The sequence below is a fragment of the Mirounga angustirostris genome, unplaced genomic scaffold, assembly GCF_029215605.1.
Source record: "Mirounga angustirostris isolate CCGP_5_RB_7025 unplaced genomic scaffold, mMirAng1.0.hap1 SCAF_6, whole genome shotgun sequence".
Lineage (NCBI taxonomy): Eukaryota > Metazoa > Chordata > Mammalia > Carnivora > Phocidae > Mirounga > Mirounga angustirostris.
Genome location: NW_026991714.1, coordinates 171,176 through 185,958, shown reverse-complemented (window position 1 = coordinate 185,958; position 14,783 = coordinate 171,176). Strand labels below are relative to the sequence as shown.

At 46.3% G+C, this 14,783-nt stretch overlaps 2 protein-coding genes and 1 non-coding gene across 3 annotated transcripts; 1 reads left to right on the top strand and 2 right to left on the bottom strand.

Moving 5' to 3' along the window:
- Positions 1-3,736: 3,736 nt before the first annotated feature.
- On the bottom strand, positions 3,737-3,808 carry TRNAM-CAU (transfer RNA methionine (anticodon CAU)). Its single transcript has one exon. It is a non-coding gene; the product is annotated as a tRNA-Met (tRNA).
- A 170-nt stretch (positions 3,809-3,978) lies between these two features.
- On the top strand, positions 3,979-11,393 carry ILF2 (interleukin enhancer binding factor 2). Its single transcript, XM_045876420.3, has 14 exons — positions 3,979-4,136; positions 4,552-4,611; positions 4,823-4,865; positions 5,289-5,393; positions 5,992-6,069; positions 6,624-6,726; positions 7,575-7,640; positions 8,742-8,858; positions 9,344-9,422; positions 9,681-9,768; positions 10,162-10,223; positions 10,301-10,415; positions 10,635-10,725; positions 10,874-11,393. The coding sequence occupies exons 1-14, from the start codon at positions 4,132-4,134 to the stop codon at positions 11,032-11,034; spliced, it is 1,173 nt and encodes a 390-aa protein (XP_045732376.1). The 5' UTR covers positions 3,979-4,131; the 3' UTR covers positions 11,035-11,393.
- Positions 11,394-11,567: 174 nt separating this feature from the next.
- SNAPIN (SNAP associated protein) lies at positions 11,568-13,287 on the bottom strand. The gene is made up of 4 exons (XM_045876421.3): positions 13,061-13,287; positions 12,782-12,828; positions 12,390-12,508; positions 11,568-12,135 (listed from the first exon to the last, which is right to left on the bottom strand). The coding sequence occupies exons 1-4, from the start codon at positions 13,204-13,206 to the stop codon at positions 12,034-12,036; spliced, it is 414 nt and encodes a 137-aa protein (XP_045732377.1). The 5' UTR covers positions 13,207-13,287; the 3' UTR covers positions 11,568-12,033.
- Between the last annotated feature and the right edge of the window lie 1,496 nt (positions 13,288-14,783).

The window sequence follows — 14,783 nt, the reverse complement described above, 5'->3', positions numbered from 1 at the left end:
CTCTGACAAATAAACAAAAATCATTAAAAAAAAAAAAGGAATGACTGAGGAGAGGCAAGAGAGGGCAGCAGAGGGCAGGTCATGCAAGGTTTTGTGTGATAGGCATAATGTTCGTCCTGTATGGGGTGGTCCAGAGGCTAATACAGATAGATAGGAAATTGGGAAACTTTTTTGAGGGGAGGGACTTAAAAAAAACTAGTTTTATTGAGATATAATTGATACGGCATTTTGGAGGCCAAAAAGATGATACGGCATAAACTGTACATATTTAATGTATACAACTGATGAGTTTGGACAGCCTTCTGTCCTTTCGTGTGTGTGTGTGTGTGTGTGTATTAAGAACAGTTAACATGAGGGGCGCCTGGGTGGCTCAGTTGGTTAAGTGACTGCCTTCGGCTCAGGTCATGATCCTGGAGTCCCGGGATCGAGTCCTGCATCGGGCTCCCTGCTCGGCAGGGAGTCTGCTTCTCCCTCTGACCCTCCTCCCTCTCATTCTCTCTGTCTCAAATAAATAAATAAAATCTTTAAAAAAAAAAAAAAAAAACAGTTAACATGAGATCTACCCTCTTAAAATTTTTTTTAATGCCCCCTTTATTTTTTTAAGTAAACTATCCCCAACTTGGAGCTGAAACTCACGTCCCCAAGACCAAGAGTCTCATGTGCTACCAACTGAGCCAGCCAGGTGCCCCTCTTTTTTTTTTTTTTTTTTAAGATTTTACTTATTTATTTGAGAGAGTGAGTAAGCAAGAGAGAGAGAGAAAGAGAATGAACAAGGGGAAGGGCAGAGGGAGAAGCAGGCTCCCCGCTGAGCAGGAGCCCAATGCCGCCTAGATCCCAGGACCCCAGGATCATGACCTGAGCTGAAGAAACCGACTGAGCCACCCAGGCGCACCCCGCTCTTAACAACTTTTAAGTGCATAACATTGTTGACTACAGAGAGATGTTTTATAAGTAGAATCAATTGGACTTCAAGAAGAGAAGACAATATACAAATGACTGAAGTTTAGGTGACATTGACCCATTTGCTGAAGAGCTAAAGAAACAGGTTTTGAGTGTGTGTGGGGGGGTGATAACAATTTTAGTTTGTTGGGTGTGAGGTGCCTGTAGAGCCCCAAGTGGAGGTGTTCAGTGTGCCATTGGATTAGTGGAGTGGAGCTCAGGAGAAATGACTACACCTAAAACCTAATTTAGTAATTGAGCCCCTCTTTCAACAATGGTGGACTGAACAATTTGCCTGAGCTGAAGATGACTAAAAATGTTGGATGAAATACTTTAAAAACTCAAAGCACTAATAAGACACTGAGGAATTATTGGTGTTGAGAACATGAAAGACAGGAAAGCATAGAGGTGAGACCAGCAGTAGGACTGCTTTTACCCTGGGGTCTTTTGCAGATGAGAACTGGAGGCAGAAAATGGGCTGTGTGGGGCAAATGAGACAAATTATAGTCCAAATGTCCCCAAAGGTGAGAAACCTGGCAAACCCATCTTCTGCTTTGGGGTTAGGATCCTGAAAGCTGTACTCCTGGGGGAAACCTTGGAGTCCAGTAAATCAGAAATAAATAGAAAATTCACACCCCAAAATATTAAAAAACCCAAATTAAGAATTAATAGGTTTAAGAGTAAGTCAGACTCAAGAGCAAGTAATGCAATGGAAGAAAGAATGAAGAAACTACCCAGAATGAAGCACGGATTAAACGAGACAAGAGGGATACTGTGAAAAAATCTGACATACCTTTATTCAGAGCCCAGGAAGTAGGGGGAATAAAGCCCCACAGATTCAAGAAGTTCAACAAACCTCAAGTAAGATTTAAAAAGTCCGTATTTTGACCCATCAAGATGAAATAGCAGGAAATTAAATCAAAGGCAAAATCTTTAAAATAGAAAAAAAAGAGGATTGATTACCTTCAAAAGAACAACCATTAGGTTGGCAAAAAAAATTTTTTTTTCACAGCAAAAATGGAAGCCAAAGATAGTAAAATAATATAGTAAATGTGCTGAAGGAAAATAACTTCCAAGCTAGAGTTTCTTATCCAGAGAAAATGTCCTTCAGAAACAAAGGTGAAAGGGGCACCTGGCTGGCTCAGTCGGTGGAGCCCTGATTCTTGATCTCAGGCTCGTGAGTTTGAGCCCCACTTTGGGCATAGAGCTTACTTTCAAAAAGGAAGAAAGAAAGAAAATATATACAGAATTTAAATAATGTACACATCTACATCTACCAAGAGAAACAGATGCATCTGGCCACACAAATCTTGTACAAAAATAAAGCAGCTGAATAAAGCAGCTTTATTCAAAATGGCTCCAAAGTGTTAACAACCCAAATGTGTACCTGTGTGTCCCAGCCAGTTGGAGAATGGCTGAACAGGAAAGTCGATATATTTATGTAAGGGAATGCTGCTCATAAATAAAGATCAACAAATTGCTGATAAATGCAAAAACGTGGAAGAATCTTGAAACGTATCAAGCGAGAGAAACTAGACAAATAAAGAGCACATAACCTGGGTGGCTCAGTCGTTAAGTGTCTGCCTTCGGCGGCTCAGGTCATGGTCCCAGGGTCCCGGCATCGAGTCCCGCATCGGGCTCCCTGCTCGGTGGGGAGCCTGCTTCTCCCTCTCCCACTCCCCCTGCTTGTGTTCCTGCTCTGGCTATCTCTCTGTTAAATAGATTTAAAAAAAAGAGAGAGAGAGTACATACAGTGTGAGTCCATTTATGTGAAGTTCAAGAACAGACAAACCTAACCTATGCTCATAGAAATCACAATCTTGATTGCCTCTAGGGGCCGCCGGGTAAAGGGTCAAGAGCAAACTTTCTGAGGTGATAAAAATGTTCTTCGTCTTGGGTGATGGTTACATGGACGGAATACATTACTCAAAATTAATCGAGATGAAAGCTTAAGATCTGTGCATTTTGCTGTAATGAATTATACTAAAGTCCTTAAAAGAATTACACAACAGCAATAGCATATAATGGGGGGGTGATAGTGGTAAACAATTAAATTATCCCTGCATTTTTTCACCAGGAGGGCAAAAGTATTGCACACAATTAGACCTTGCTAAGTCAAGGATGCATGTTGTAATTTTTATTTGAATCAACTGATTGACTGATTGATGCAAAAAGGTGATTTTATTAAAGCATGGGGACAGGACCCGTGGGCAAAAAGAGCTGCTGCCGCATGTTGTCATTTTTAGAGTACACTAAAAGAGTAGGAAAAGTGCCTAACCTCCAATTAACAAAGGCGGGGAAGGAAATAAACATAATCAGCGCAAAAGTAGGCGAGAAGCCCGAGAAAAAATGACTGGGGGAGGGGGACAGAAGCAGCGACCCGGGTGGCGCCATTAGAACGTCGGGGACAGCGCCTGCGCACTCAGGCCGGGAGCCGCCTGCCCCTCGGGGGCGGGTCTGCAGGGGGAGCGGCGACCTTGCGCGGGCGCTGGCGGGTCCTCGTCCCCTCCCCTGCTCGCTCTTTCTGAACTCTCTTTCTAAAGGCTGCCTGGTTCACTTCTAGCCGGTCATCATCAGTGCTTTTCCCTCTGATTCAATCTGTATAATACGCTTCTCCTGCCTCAGGTTTCTGGCCTTCGGTGAACCCCCAGGCATGTAGTTTTGCCTAAAGTCCCTTCCTATTCCCTTCACTTGCTGATGGCAAAAACGGTTCGAAAGCCTGCACTTTTGAAGGAGGGAAAAGGAAGAGAGTGGTTATAATCACTTAAGAAAGGTAAACAGGAAAACGAGCACTTCCTAGCAGAGGATGGTTTCGATCCATCGACCTCTGGGTTATGGGCCCAGCACGCTTCCGCTGCGCCACTCTGCTGCCTGAAAAGATGCGTTTTCTGGATTCCTGAAGAAAGCTGTACCGTGCCTTCTCCATATCGCGCCATCTAGTGTCCAGTTAAAAAAAATTGTCGCTACTGTTAAATTTGTTCTTATTGGCTAATTTCTGACACAGCAGGTGTTTCTTATTGGCTCGCAGACTGGTCTGCCGAAGTAAACCAATGGGCATTAGCGGCGGGGTAGGGCGGGAGCCAATCGCGCCAGAGTTTGTTGGGACGCGCCGACAAGCCGTGTCTCCAGTGTCTGCTCCTCTGAGGAGAGGGGCGGTTGGTGTGGCCTCCATTGTTCGGGTTTTAGGACGCCATGAGGTAAGGGCGCTGGGGTGCTCGGAGCCGGGCTAGCGTATTTGCCCGAAGACTGTGGGGAGGTGGGCCGACGGGAGCGGAATCCCCGAAGGGGCCGCGTGTCCGGGGGCGGCCTGAGGCCGGAGGGCGGCGGGCGGGCAGACGCGCGCCGGGGCCGCGTCCCGACGGGGGATGGCGGCCCCGGGGGACGCAGGGTTTACCCCTCCGGCGGCTCCGGGAGCGGCCGCTCTGGTCTCTGAGGCGTGTGGGCTGCCGCGTCCCGGGGCTCCGGGGGCGCTCATCAAGGCACGCGGTGTTTGAGGCGGGCACTGGGAGTGAGGGGGGTGGAAGTGGGAGCGGGGCCCCTTGCGAACGAAGCGCAGAGCCGCGGAGGTGCCTTCGGCGGAGTCAAAACAAGTGGAAATGTCTGCCTTTCTAGGGGTGACAGAGGCCGTGGTCGCGGCGGGCGCTTTGGGTCCCGAGGAGGCCCAGGAGGAGGGTGAGTGCCCGTTCTCGGCGTCCCTGCGTCGGGTAGCTTCCGTCAGCCGACCCCGCCGTCTGCAGAGGACGCAGGCTTCCCGCTCTTGTGAGATCCAGCCGTGGTCTGGCAACCTCTCTCTTCGTGCGCCCCAGCGAAACGGCTTTGGCCTCACGGTGCTAAGCCGTTTGATTTTTTTGATGAGTAATTTGGATTGTTTTTCCCGTTTTAGGTTCAGGCCCTTTGTGCCACATATTCCGTTTGATTTCTATTTGGTGAGTACCTTGGCTCCTGCTTGCCACTGTTGACTTGTCGTTACCTGGAACCCAGCATCTCTGTTGGTGAAGTCAGCAGTGCTGCGAGTCCAAAAAGGGTCAGGAATGGAGTTGGGTTTTGCGTCAGCTGCGCGTGAACGCGGTGGGGAAGATAATTCTTTGGCTCCTGTTGACAGTAGCAGGATTGTAATCTTTGTTCTGAATAGTTACCTGTGTCTCTGCCTTATCTGCTAACGTAGAAGCAGCGAGAGCTTAAATTATGGCCAGTCCTTCCCACAGGTATCCTGGTTTGAATATCTTAAGGAGTAAAAACAAGTATAGAATTTTCTATTTTCAGCTGTTTCTGTTGTGGCAATGGAGAAAATGATCTCTCTTGTATAGTGCTTTTGGCAAATACTGTATCATTGTTTCTTTTTGGTTTAGTGTGAAATGGCCTTCCCCCGGGTCAAGCCAGCGCCTGATGAAACTTCCTTCAGTGAGGCTTTGCTGAAGAGGAATCAGGACCTTGCTCCTAATTCTGCTGAACAGGTATATTCTTTTGGCTTTCTTCCTGAGATTTGTCGAAGAAAGCTAGAGAAGTGACTAACTCCTGGTGAGGTTACCGTTACCAAAGTCTAAATTCCACAGAAGGCTTTAATTCTCCTCATTTCTCACTGTGGGTAGAGGAAGAGTGCGGGGTGGATTAGATAAACAGATTACATGTGTATTTATAGCTTTTTTTTTTTTTTTTAAAGATTTTTTATTTATTTATTTGACAGAGAGCAAGAGAGCACAAGCGGGGGAAAGTAGAGGGAGAGGGAGAAGCAGGCTCCCCGCGGAGCAGGGAGCCCGATGCGGGACTCGATCCCAGGACCCTGGGATCATGACCTGAGCGGAAGGCAGACACTTAACTATCTGAGCCACCCAGGCGCCCCTGCATTTATATCTTTATTGGGGAGACCTATCTTTGGGTCAGAAAGTTACTGTTTTCTGGCATATTCAAGGCCAGAAGGTCAGAGTGTTTTCAAAGCCCTATGTAGATATTGATTGAGCTTGTGTAGAAGAGATTAGGGGAAAATACTCAAACTCTGAGAAGTTGCTTATAATTTTTCACTTTAGGGTATTTTTGTTTCCTGCTGTTTTTCAGGCCTCTATCCTTTCTCTGGTGACAAAAATAAACAATGTGATTGATAATTTGATTGTGGCTCCGGGGACATTTGAAGTGGTGAGTTTTTAATGATTCAGTCATGGGAAAGGGCAGCCTTGGTAGTGTGGGTAGTATTTCCTAGGTGCCCCTATCTTAATTCGTCAGTTACTTATTTTCCAAAGCCAAGCCTAAAATAGGAAGGAAAGTACAGTGAATTCCTTTGTAGTGGTGATCCTGGGGACAAGACTTGTATCCGTGTTACCAGTTAGCCACAATGTATTAGGCTTTTCATGTGGTGGTTTTGGGATATGATTTGACTTCTGCTACTTCTAAATCTGGGTAATAATTGTGTTGTAATTGACTTCTGAGAGGAACTAGACAGTCTTTTTTTTTTTTTTTTAAAGATTTTATTTATTTATTTGAGAGAGCATGAGCACGAGGGGGGACGGGGCAGAGGGACAAGGAGAATCCCTGCTGAGTGGGGAGCCTGATGCAGACAGATCCCGGGACCCTGAGACCACCACCCTAGATGAAGTCAGACTCAGATGCTTAACCAACAGCCACCCAGGCGCCCCTAGACAGTCTTTTTCACTTCTACATTTCCCCCCCGCCCAAAATCCCTTTTCCAACAGCAAATTGAAGAAGTCCGACAGGTGGGATCATATAAAAAGGGAACAATGACTACAGGACACAATGTGGCTGACCTGGTGGTAATCCTAAAGATTCTGCCAACATGTGAGTGTACCTTTTTCTGGCCACAGGAGCAGAGAGTTGAGTTTGAGGCATAGGGATCTTTAAAGCCCAAATTTCTTTTCTTTTTTTTTTTAATATTTTATTTGATTATTTGAGAGAGTGAGAGAGAAAGAGCATGAGCCATGAGTGGTGGGGGGGGGAGGGGTTTGGCAGGGAGAAGTAGAGAGAGAAGCAGACTCCCCACTGAGCAGGGAGTCCGACACAGGGCTCCATCCCAGGACCCATGAGATCATGACCTGAGCCAAAGGCAATTAACCAACTGAGCCACCCAGGTGCCCCTAAAGCCCAAATTTCTTGTGAGAAAGATTTGTTTGGAAGATAAATGGGAAATTTATTTTTTTAACGTGTGTTGAGGTAATAAGGGACAAAGTCTGGACCACGTGTCCGAAAGAATGTATGGCCAGTTACTAAAGGGCAGTGTTTCTCATTTGGTGATTTTTGTCTCCCATGGGATATTTGGCAGTGTCTGGAGATAGTTTGGGCTACTGGCATCAAAGGAGTAGAGATCAGTGCACAGGACATATTCTACTCTCCGACCCTCAAACAGAATTGTCCAGCCCAAAATGGGATTAGTGCCACTGATGAGAAACCCTACTATTAAAAAAAAAAAAAAAAAAAAAAAGTGTGGGTATAGGAGGTATCCTGTTCCCTGAGCCTTCCAGTTTCTGTGTTCAAGTGTTAGTTTCCCCTTGTAAAAGTGTTTATTCTTGCTTGCCGTTGCTCCAACCTTGCATGTGGGGCAGAAATCAGAGGGTGGAGTAGTGTAGAGATATATAGAAAGTCTTTAAATAGTTATATAATGTTCATGGTCTCTTTTTCTCTCAATCTAGTGGAAGCTGTTGCTGCCCTAGGGAACAAAGTTGTGGAAAGCCTAAGAGCACAGGATCCTTCTGAAGGTTTGAGTTTGTTGCTGAACATGTATTTAATGGTCACAGGAGCCAGGTGTATAATTACAAGTACACTTCTAACAAAGTTAGGTCAGCCCAGAAGGAAGAGTGAATGTAGAGTTTTATGTTGGGGAAGTTTTGGGCAGCAATCTCTAGTGTTCAAAATCCTGTTCATCTTTACTTGTATTTACCTTTTTTTTTTTTTAAATGGTCAAGGCTACTGGTTTTTTGTTTTTTGTTTTTAATTTTTTTAAAAGATTTTATTTATTTATTTGACAGAGCAAGAGAGAGAGAGAGAGAGAAAGCACAAGTAGGGGGAGCACCAGAGGGAGAGGGAGAAGCAGACTTCCTTCTGAAGCAGGGAGCCTGATAAGGGACTTGATCCCAGGACCCTGGGATCATGACTTGAGCCAAAGGCAGACTCTTAACCATCTGAGCCACCCAAGCACCCTTACTTTTTTTTTTTTTTTTAAGATTTTACCTACTTAGGGGGAGGAGCAGAGGAAGAGGGACAAGCAGACTGCATGCTGAGTGCAGAGCCAGATGCAGACCTTGGTCCCACAACCCTGAGATCATGACCTGAGCTAAAATCAAGAGTCAGATATATAACCAGCTGAGCCACCCAGGCGCGCCTACTTTTTATTTTTTTAAAGTTTAAGTAATCTCTACACCCAAGATGGGGCTTGAATTCACACCCCAGAGATCGAGAGTCCCATGCTCTACCACTGAGCCAGCCAGGTGCCCCATCTCTTACTTTTAAAATTGTATTCTGAATCCTCATTCTGGACTCTTAATATTTTTTTAAAGATTTTATTTACTTATTTGAGCAAGAGTACTCGCTCGTTCACAGGGAAGAAGGGGCAGAGGGGGAGGGAGAGGGACAAGCAGACTCTGCGCCCAGTGCAGAGCCAACATGGGGCTTGATCTCAGGACCCTGACATCAGGACCCGAGCCAAAACCGAGAGTCAGACGCCCAGTGGACTGAGTCACCTAGGCGCCCCTGAACTATTGCTATTTTTAAAAACCCATCTGTTCCCCTACTCCCACTGTAGATTTACCTCTGGTCATCTAAAGGAAATGGGAAAGTTACAGCTTTTGATTTTCTTTCAGTTTTGACCATGCTGACCAATGAAACTGGCTTTGAGATCAGTTCTTCTGATGCTACAGTGAAGATTCTCATTACAACAGTGCCACCCAATCTCCGAAAACTGGACCCAGAACTCCATTGTTAGTTTTTTTTCTATTGCTGGGATAGTTGGGGGAAAATCAAAACATGGTATAAAGTTGTTGTTGAGTTTACTTATTAGCTTGTTGCTCTTCCACGTGAAACTTTCTGGACCTAAGTTGACCAGACTTTGTTGTCTCCCACTTTAGTAATGTGGGGAGTTTTACCAGCTCGCTAGTGAAATTGTCACAGGGAATGGCTAAGAAAGCAGCTGGAGTGGAGGACTTAAGAAGGACTGAGGAAATATTTATGGAGGGAGTAGGCTCTTGGAGAAAGTGGTGGATCTTGCATGCTTGTAGATTTGATTTGGGGGAGGAGTAGTGATTTTTGGACAAGTGATTTGCTTGCTGATCTGAGGAACATGGGGTGGTTTAAGAAATTAGGAAGTTATCCTGTTTTCCTTCCAAGTTCTTGGGACTGTGGCAACGGGGTTGAATTGCTTAATAACGGGAGTGTTTCGGTGTGGCCTGTCCTGCTTGTCTTCTAGTGGATATCAAGGTGTTGCAGAGTGCCTTAGCAGCCATCAGACATGCCCGTTGGTTTGAGGAAAATGCTTCTCAGTCCACGTGAGTCACTATTTTGAGTTAAAATAATCTAATCCTTCTAATTAGCGGGGAGTAGCCAGATCCCCCATACTTCCTGTGTTAGAACTTTTTTGGCTGTAAGTCAGGGTTGTTTTTTGGTGGTGATGGTGGGGGCGGGTTAACAAATTTAGATTGAAAGAAACAGAATGTGTAGTTTTGGAAATAGCATCAGCTCTGTACCTCAGGGATGGAAGCACATGATCTTATTCCTTTTAATCTCTGGGTCCCTCTTACCTTCAGAGTTAAAGTTCTCATCAGACTGCTGAAAGACCTGAGGATTCGTTTTCCTGGCTTTGAGCCCCTCACACCCTGGATCCTTGACCTGCTCGTAAGTGAAGAAGGGCAATTGGGAGTTCCTGCTCATCCCTCTTTAACAGTAGTTATTCTGAAACCTATCAGGGTCTGAAATTTGGTGAAGCTGAAAATAAATTTCATGGTGGGCAGGTAATCCAGTAAATACTGAAGGTTTATTACTTCCTTAGGTTTTTGGAGTATTCAATTGAATGAGTAATTGGCTGCCCCTGTGCCTTTTTGTTACTGATGTCATTTCAATAATGTGGTGATGAGAGGAAATTACTGAATGAACAGCCATTTCAGAATGCTTCTGAACTTTATAGCTAGGCCTTAATAACCAGTTTTCTCTTTGATGGTTTAAAGTTTGAGCTTATTTGGCTAGATATGCCAAGTTTATGGCACACCTACCAGATTGTTTATTTTCCAGGGGCACTATGCCGTGATGAACAATCCCACCAGACAGCCTTTGGCCCTAAATGTGGCATACAGGTATAACAAGCTGCTTTGGGTTTGGGGCTGGATATAAGTTGTCTTCTGTGTTCTTTTAATGTTCTTGTGTGTTTCAGGCGTTGCTTACAGATTCTGGCTGCAGGACTGTTCCTGCCAGGGTCAGTGGGTATCACTGACCCCTGTGAGAGTGGTAACTTCAGAGTACACACAGTCATGACTCTGGAACAACAGGTATTGGGACAGCTCTGATATGGTCTGTTGTGCCCCACTCGACTACTCTAGGTCAGAAGGCAAAGGGAATATGGTCTTTAGGGGTCAGGATTTAGGGGTTCTCACAGACTTTCGTCTTGAAATTAAAGTTGTCTTCATCTTTTTTTTCCATGAGAATGTTCATCAGATAAGGTACTTTGATTCATCTTGCTAGTTTACTCTCACTTTGCTCTCCTTTAGGACATGGTGTGCTACACAGCTCAGACTCTGGTCCGAATCCTCTCACATGGTGGTTTTCGGAAGATTCTTGGCCAGGAGGGTGATGCCAGCTGTGAGTGATCACTGGGTCAGGGGTTCTTTATGCTACTCTGTGGTCTGCAAAGAAGTACTGCACTACTCAGATGTCTTGATATTTCTACAGTGTAGATCACGGCTTGTATGCTGGGCCACTTGGCCTGAAATCACTTTTTCTTTTCTAGATCTTGCTTCTGAAATATCTACCTGGGATGGAGTGATAGTGACACCTTCAGAAAAGGCTTATGAGAAGCCACCAGAGAAGAAGGAAGGGGAGGAAGAAGAGGAGAATACAGAAGAACCACCTCAAGGAGAGGAAGAGGAAAGCATGGAGACTCAGGAGTGACCTTCCTTTCTCTTCACCCCCTTTTTTTTTCCAAGGGGAAGACTGTAGCCTAAGCTAACTGCTCCTGGGCTTTATATGGTGGCATTTCTGAGGGATAGGGGAGACAGGGAAAATAAACTCTATAGAAGGAAGTGTCATTCCATTGGGTACTGATTGGCTCAGTAGCCAGAAGTCTCCCATTTATGACCTATGCCATCCATCATCTATAATGAAGCAGGATACCAGCTCTTCTTCCTAAGACTTCAGAAAACCCAGTTCCTGGAAACCTCTCTCAACCAGTATTTTGTTGTTGTGAACTGTTAGTGTCTGGATTTTTTTTTTTTTTTCCTAAGAAAAAGATTAAAGTACTTCCTAGTAGGGCTCTTGGTCTTGTTTTTCCTTGGTATCTGGCAACCTTTTTTGCTTTTTGTATTCTTCAGTGAAAGTGATACTTGAATCTTTTCATTGTAAACACTAGATCACAATTTGAAGCTATATTTGAGTTAAAGTACAAAGACTCTTGGAACCTTTTCATATACCAGAGTAAACTAAAACACTGTTTAAGCATTTATTGGATTATATGGTTCTAGCTGTGCTGCTACTATATTCAAGCCAAGTGCAATCAACAAAAGAGGGTAGACAGGAGTCATTCCCTTGACTTTGCCTGCCCTCTTCTCCAAATCCTCTGTAAACAAAAGGAAAAAAGCCACAAGTAGAGGACATGCAACAGAACAGAACTAGGCCTGAAGGTAGAGGAGCTGGGTCTTGAGTATGTAGAGGCCTCAGCTCATTCTTGGAAGCAAGAGCCATTATAAGTCCTTTGGGATCATTAGTCCTGCTGTATACAGGTTTCTTTGGGACCCCATATAAACAGGTAAGACTTAAGTGCTTCAAAGAGAAACAACAGGGCTGCCTTTTTGATGTCCCAACATCTGCAGGGAGTCCTGGAGGAAACAAGGCTGCTCCGGAACAGTACTTGTGCTACTCTGAGGCAATGCATGGGTCCCATCTTCTGGCCTATTACTTGCTTGGGGAACCAGGCGGGTAAACTCCTGAATCCAGCATTGCCCTCCTGCGGGCTGTTTCCTTGGCCACGCTGTGGTTTAGCCTCCTCAGCCGTTCCTACAAGACAAGATTTGGAATTATAACTGCTCTGTGAAAGGCTTCAGCACTCCCTGTCAACTAGGTGCTGGAAGATGCCTTGGGCTTGCTCCATCTCTAAGGAATGTAAGAATGTACAGGAGAGCAACTGGGTACTGAGAACAAGAGTTCTATCACGCCTGACGCTAGTTAACAACTCCCTTTCACTGTGTTGGGGACTTTGGGATGTCCCAGTGGACTTGTAAAGAATCCCTGCTGGCAGGGAATTCTTTTACCTGCGCATTCTGTAGAATGTTGTTGACCAAGACAACTCGCCGCCGGGCATTAAGGAGCTTCTTCACGTAGGGGTCGAGGTCCAGGGCCACTTTTTGATCCTCATTGATTCGGCACAGTTCTGGGGGATGGAAGGAAGGAGCAGCTAACACCTAATGGTTCCCTTCATGTTAGCAGGGAGAGCAGGCTGGTAAATGGGATGCAAACACGCCTGCACCCACACGGGCCGGCCACTAGAAGCTCAGGAAAGCAGGAATCCACTGCAGCCCTGAAGCCCTGGAAGCATACGACCGAAACCCACCCCGAGCTCGGCTAAACATGAGGCCCTAAAAGTGCGACGTGAGGCCCTAAAAGTGTGTGGCAGTGTCGCTGGTCTAAGGGGGTGCTTACTCACCAGTAGCTAGGTTGTCAATTTGTTCTCGTAGCTCTACCTGGCTCTCTCTGCAAAGAAGTACGAGGCCCACACTGTCACTTAATGGGACTCGAAAAACCCACTCCCCTAGGACTCCCCGAGCGCCGGAAGAAGCCATCACCACCCGCGGCTTCCCGCCCACCGGCCGGGCCTCCCGCCAGTCCCACCCGGGACTTGCCCCTTCCGGCATAGGCCCCGCCCCTTCCGGCACACCCGCCTTTCCCCCGAGGAGCGGCCCCGCCCCGCCCCTCCCTCTCGGACCTGACGGCATGGACGTGAGAGTCAAGCTGCTGCACAGCCGGTCGCAGGAACTCGAGGAGCCCCTCGGCGAAGAGGTCGCGGCCTGCGGGACCCGCCACTGGGGTCCCTGCCCCGGACACAGCGGCGGAACCCGCCGCAGCCATCATGAGCAGCCCTTCCGCCGGGAACGTGCCGCGCGGGCCGCCGGGAACTGGAGTCGCGCTGAAGTGCGCCACCAGGGGACGCCCAGGAGCTGCCGGCTGAACCCAGCCTGGGGACTCCTGGGAAACCGAGTCTCCGCGACCGGGGGCGGGGCGGGCGGAGCGGCAGTTCCTTGGAGGCCCCGGAGAGGCGGTGTTGGGGGGGGGGGGGCGTCTCCAGACCGCGGCAGGGCTGGGAGGAGCCATTTTGGGGGCGGCTGTCTTTGGTGTACTGCAAAGGGGAAAAAGAAATGCTTGTCTCCCCGGTTGCGCGTAGCCCTCCCACGCTAACCAGATTGTATTCATCGTATATATAGTTCAGATTTCTGACTTTGAGAGTGTACTTTCTAATGGCACTATAGTGTCTACAAAACCGCATAGGAATATTATTAAGTCTCAAAAGGGAATGCAATTCTGATACATGCCACCATGCGGATGAGCTTTGGAGACTGCTGAGTGAAATAAGCAGAGCGGAAGGACAAATACTGTCTGGTTGTTACATGAAGTACCCAGAGGGGTCAAATTCATGAAGATAAAATGTGGTTTTAGGTCTCTGTCAGAACAGGGTTGCCAGGGGAATTACTGTTGAATGGGTAGAGTTTCAGTATGGGATGATTAAAAAATTCTAGAGATGAGTTAACGATGACACAGTAATGTGCATTTACTTAATGCCACTGACCTGTACACTTACAAATGGTTAAAGGGTAAATTTTATGTGTGTTTTGCCACAGTAAAGCAAAACTTAAAACCTACATGTGTTTCCATATTTTCATTTTTTCCTTCCTTAAAAAAGTTTCCTTAGTTTTGTTGTGTTTTTCATGGCTTTCCAGAGTTTACATGTCTTGTTGAATTCTCAACAAAAGGCACAGTCTCTTAAGCTCTAGAGTGTTCCAGTGGCTCGCAGTCCTGTGGCCCTGGGGTAAGGTGTGTGTAGAAGTGCTCCTGGAGGGCAAAGGGGTCCCCAGAGATAAATGGCACCAGAATGTAGCCTTGAGCTTCAACCTCAGGAATAAAAGAGGAGGTGTTTAAATCACTGTGGGAGAGTGGTGGTCCACAGCTGGGAACCTGAGGCTCCAAGTGTGATAACTTTTAAAGCCTTGTACACTTTCTGTTGTTTATTATCTTTATTTCTCTGTATCTTTCCCTCTAGTGATTAGAGCTAAAAGTCTCATGAGAGGCTGGAGGCTTATAATGGGAGTCAGCAACGGGAAGCGGGTAGCTAGGGTAACTACCCTGCTCCACAGTCAGGCCTAGCGAGGAGGAAGCCCAGAGGATGGAGAGTGGTGACCGTGTTGAAGAGGAAGGAATAAGGGCTAAGTCCTTGAGGCCTGTACTGGAGAGAGAATAAGGGCTGGTCTGGGCAGGGAAAGGAGGTTAGTGGCTCAGTGTCTAGACAAAATGCTCCCAAGTTGGGCCAAAGTCCTTTCAGGTACCTTTTGAAGTAAGGTCGTGAGATTTGGAAAACAGAACAATCAAAAAAATTCTGGGACACTAGGTAAATTTGAATTTCAGATAAACAACATTTTTTTTTTTAGATTTTATTT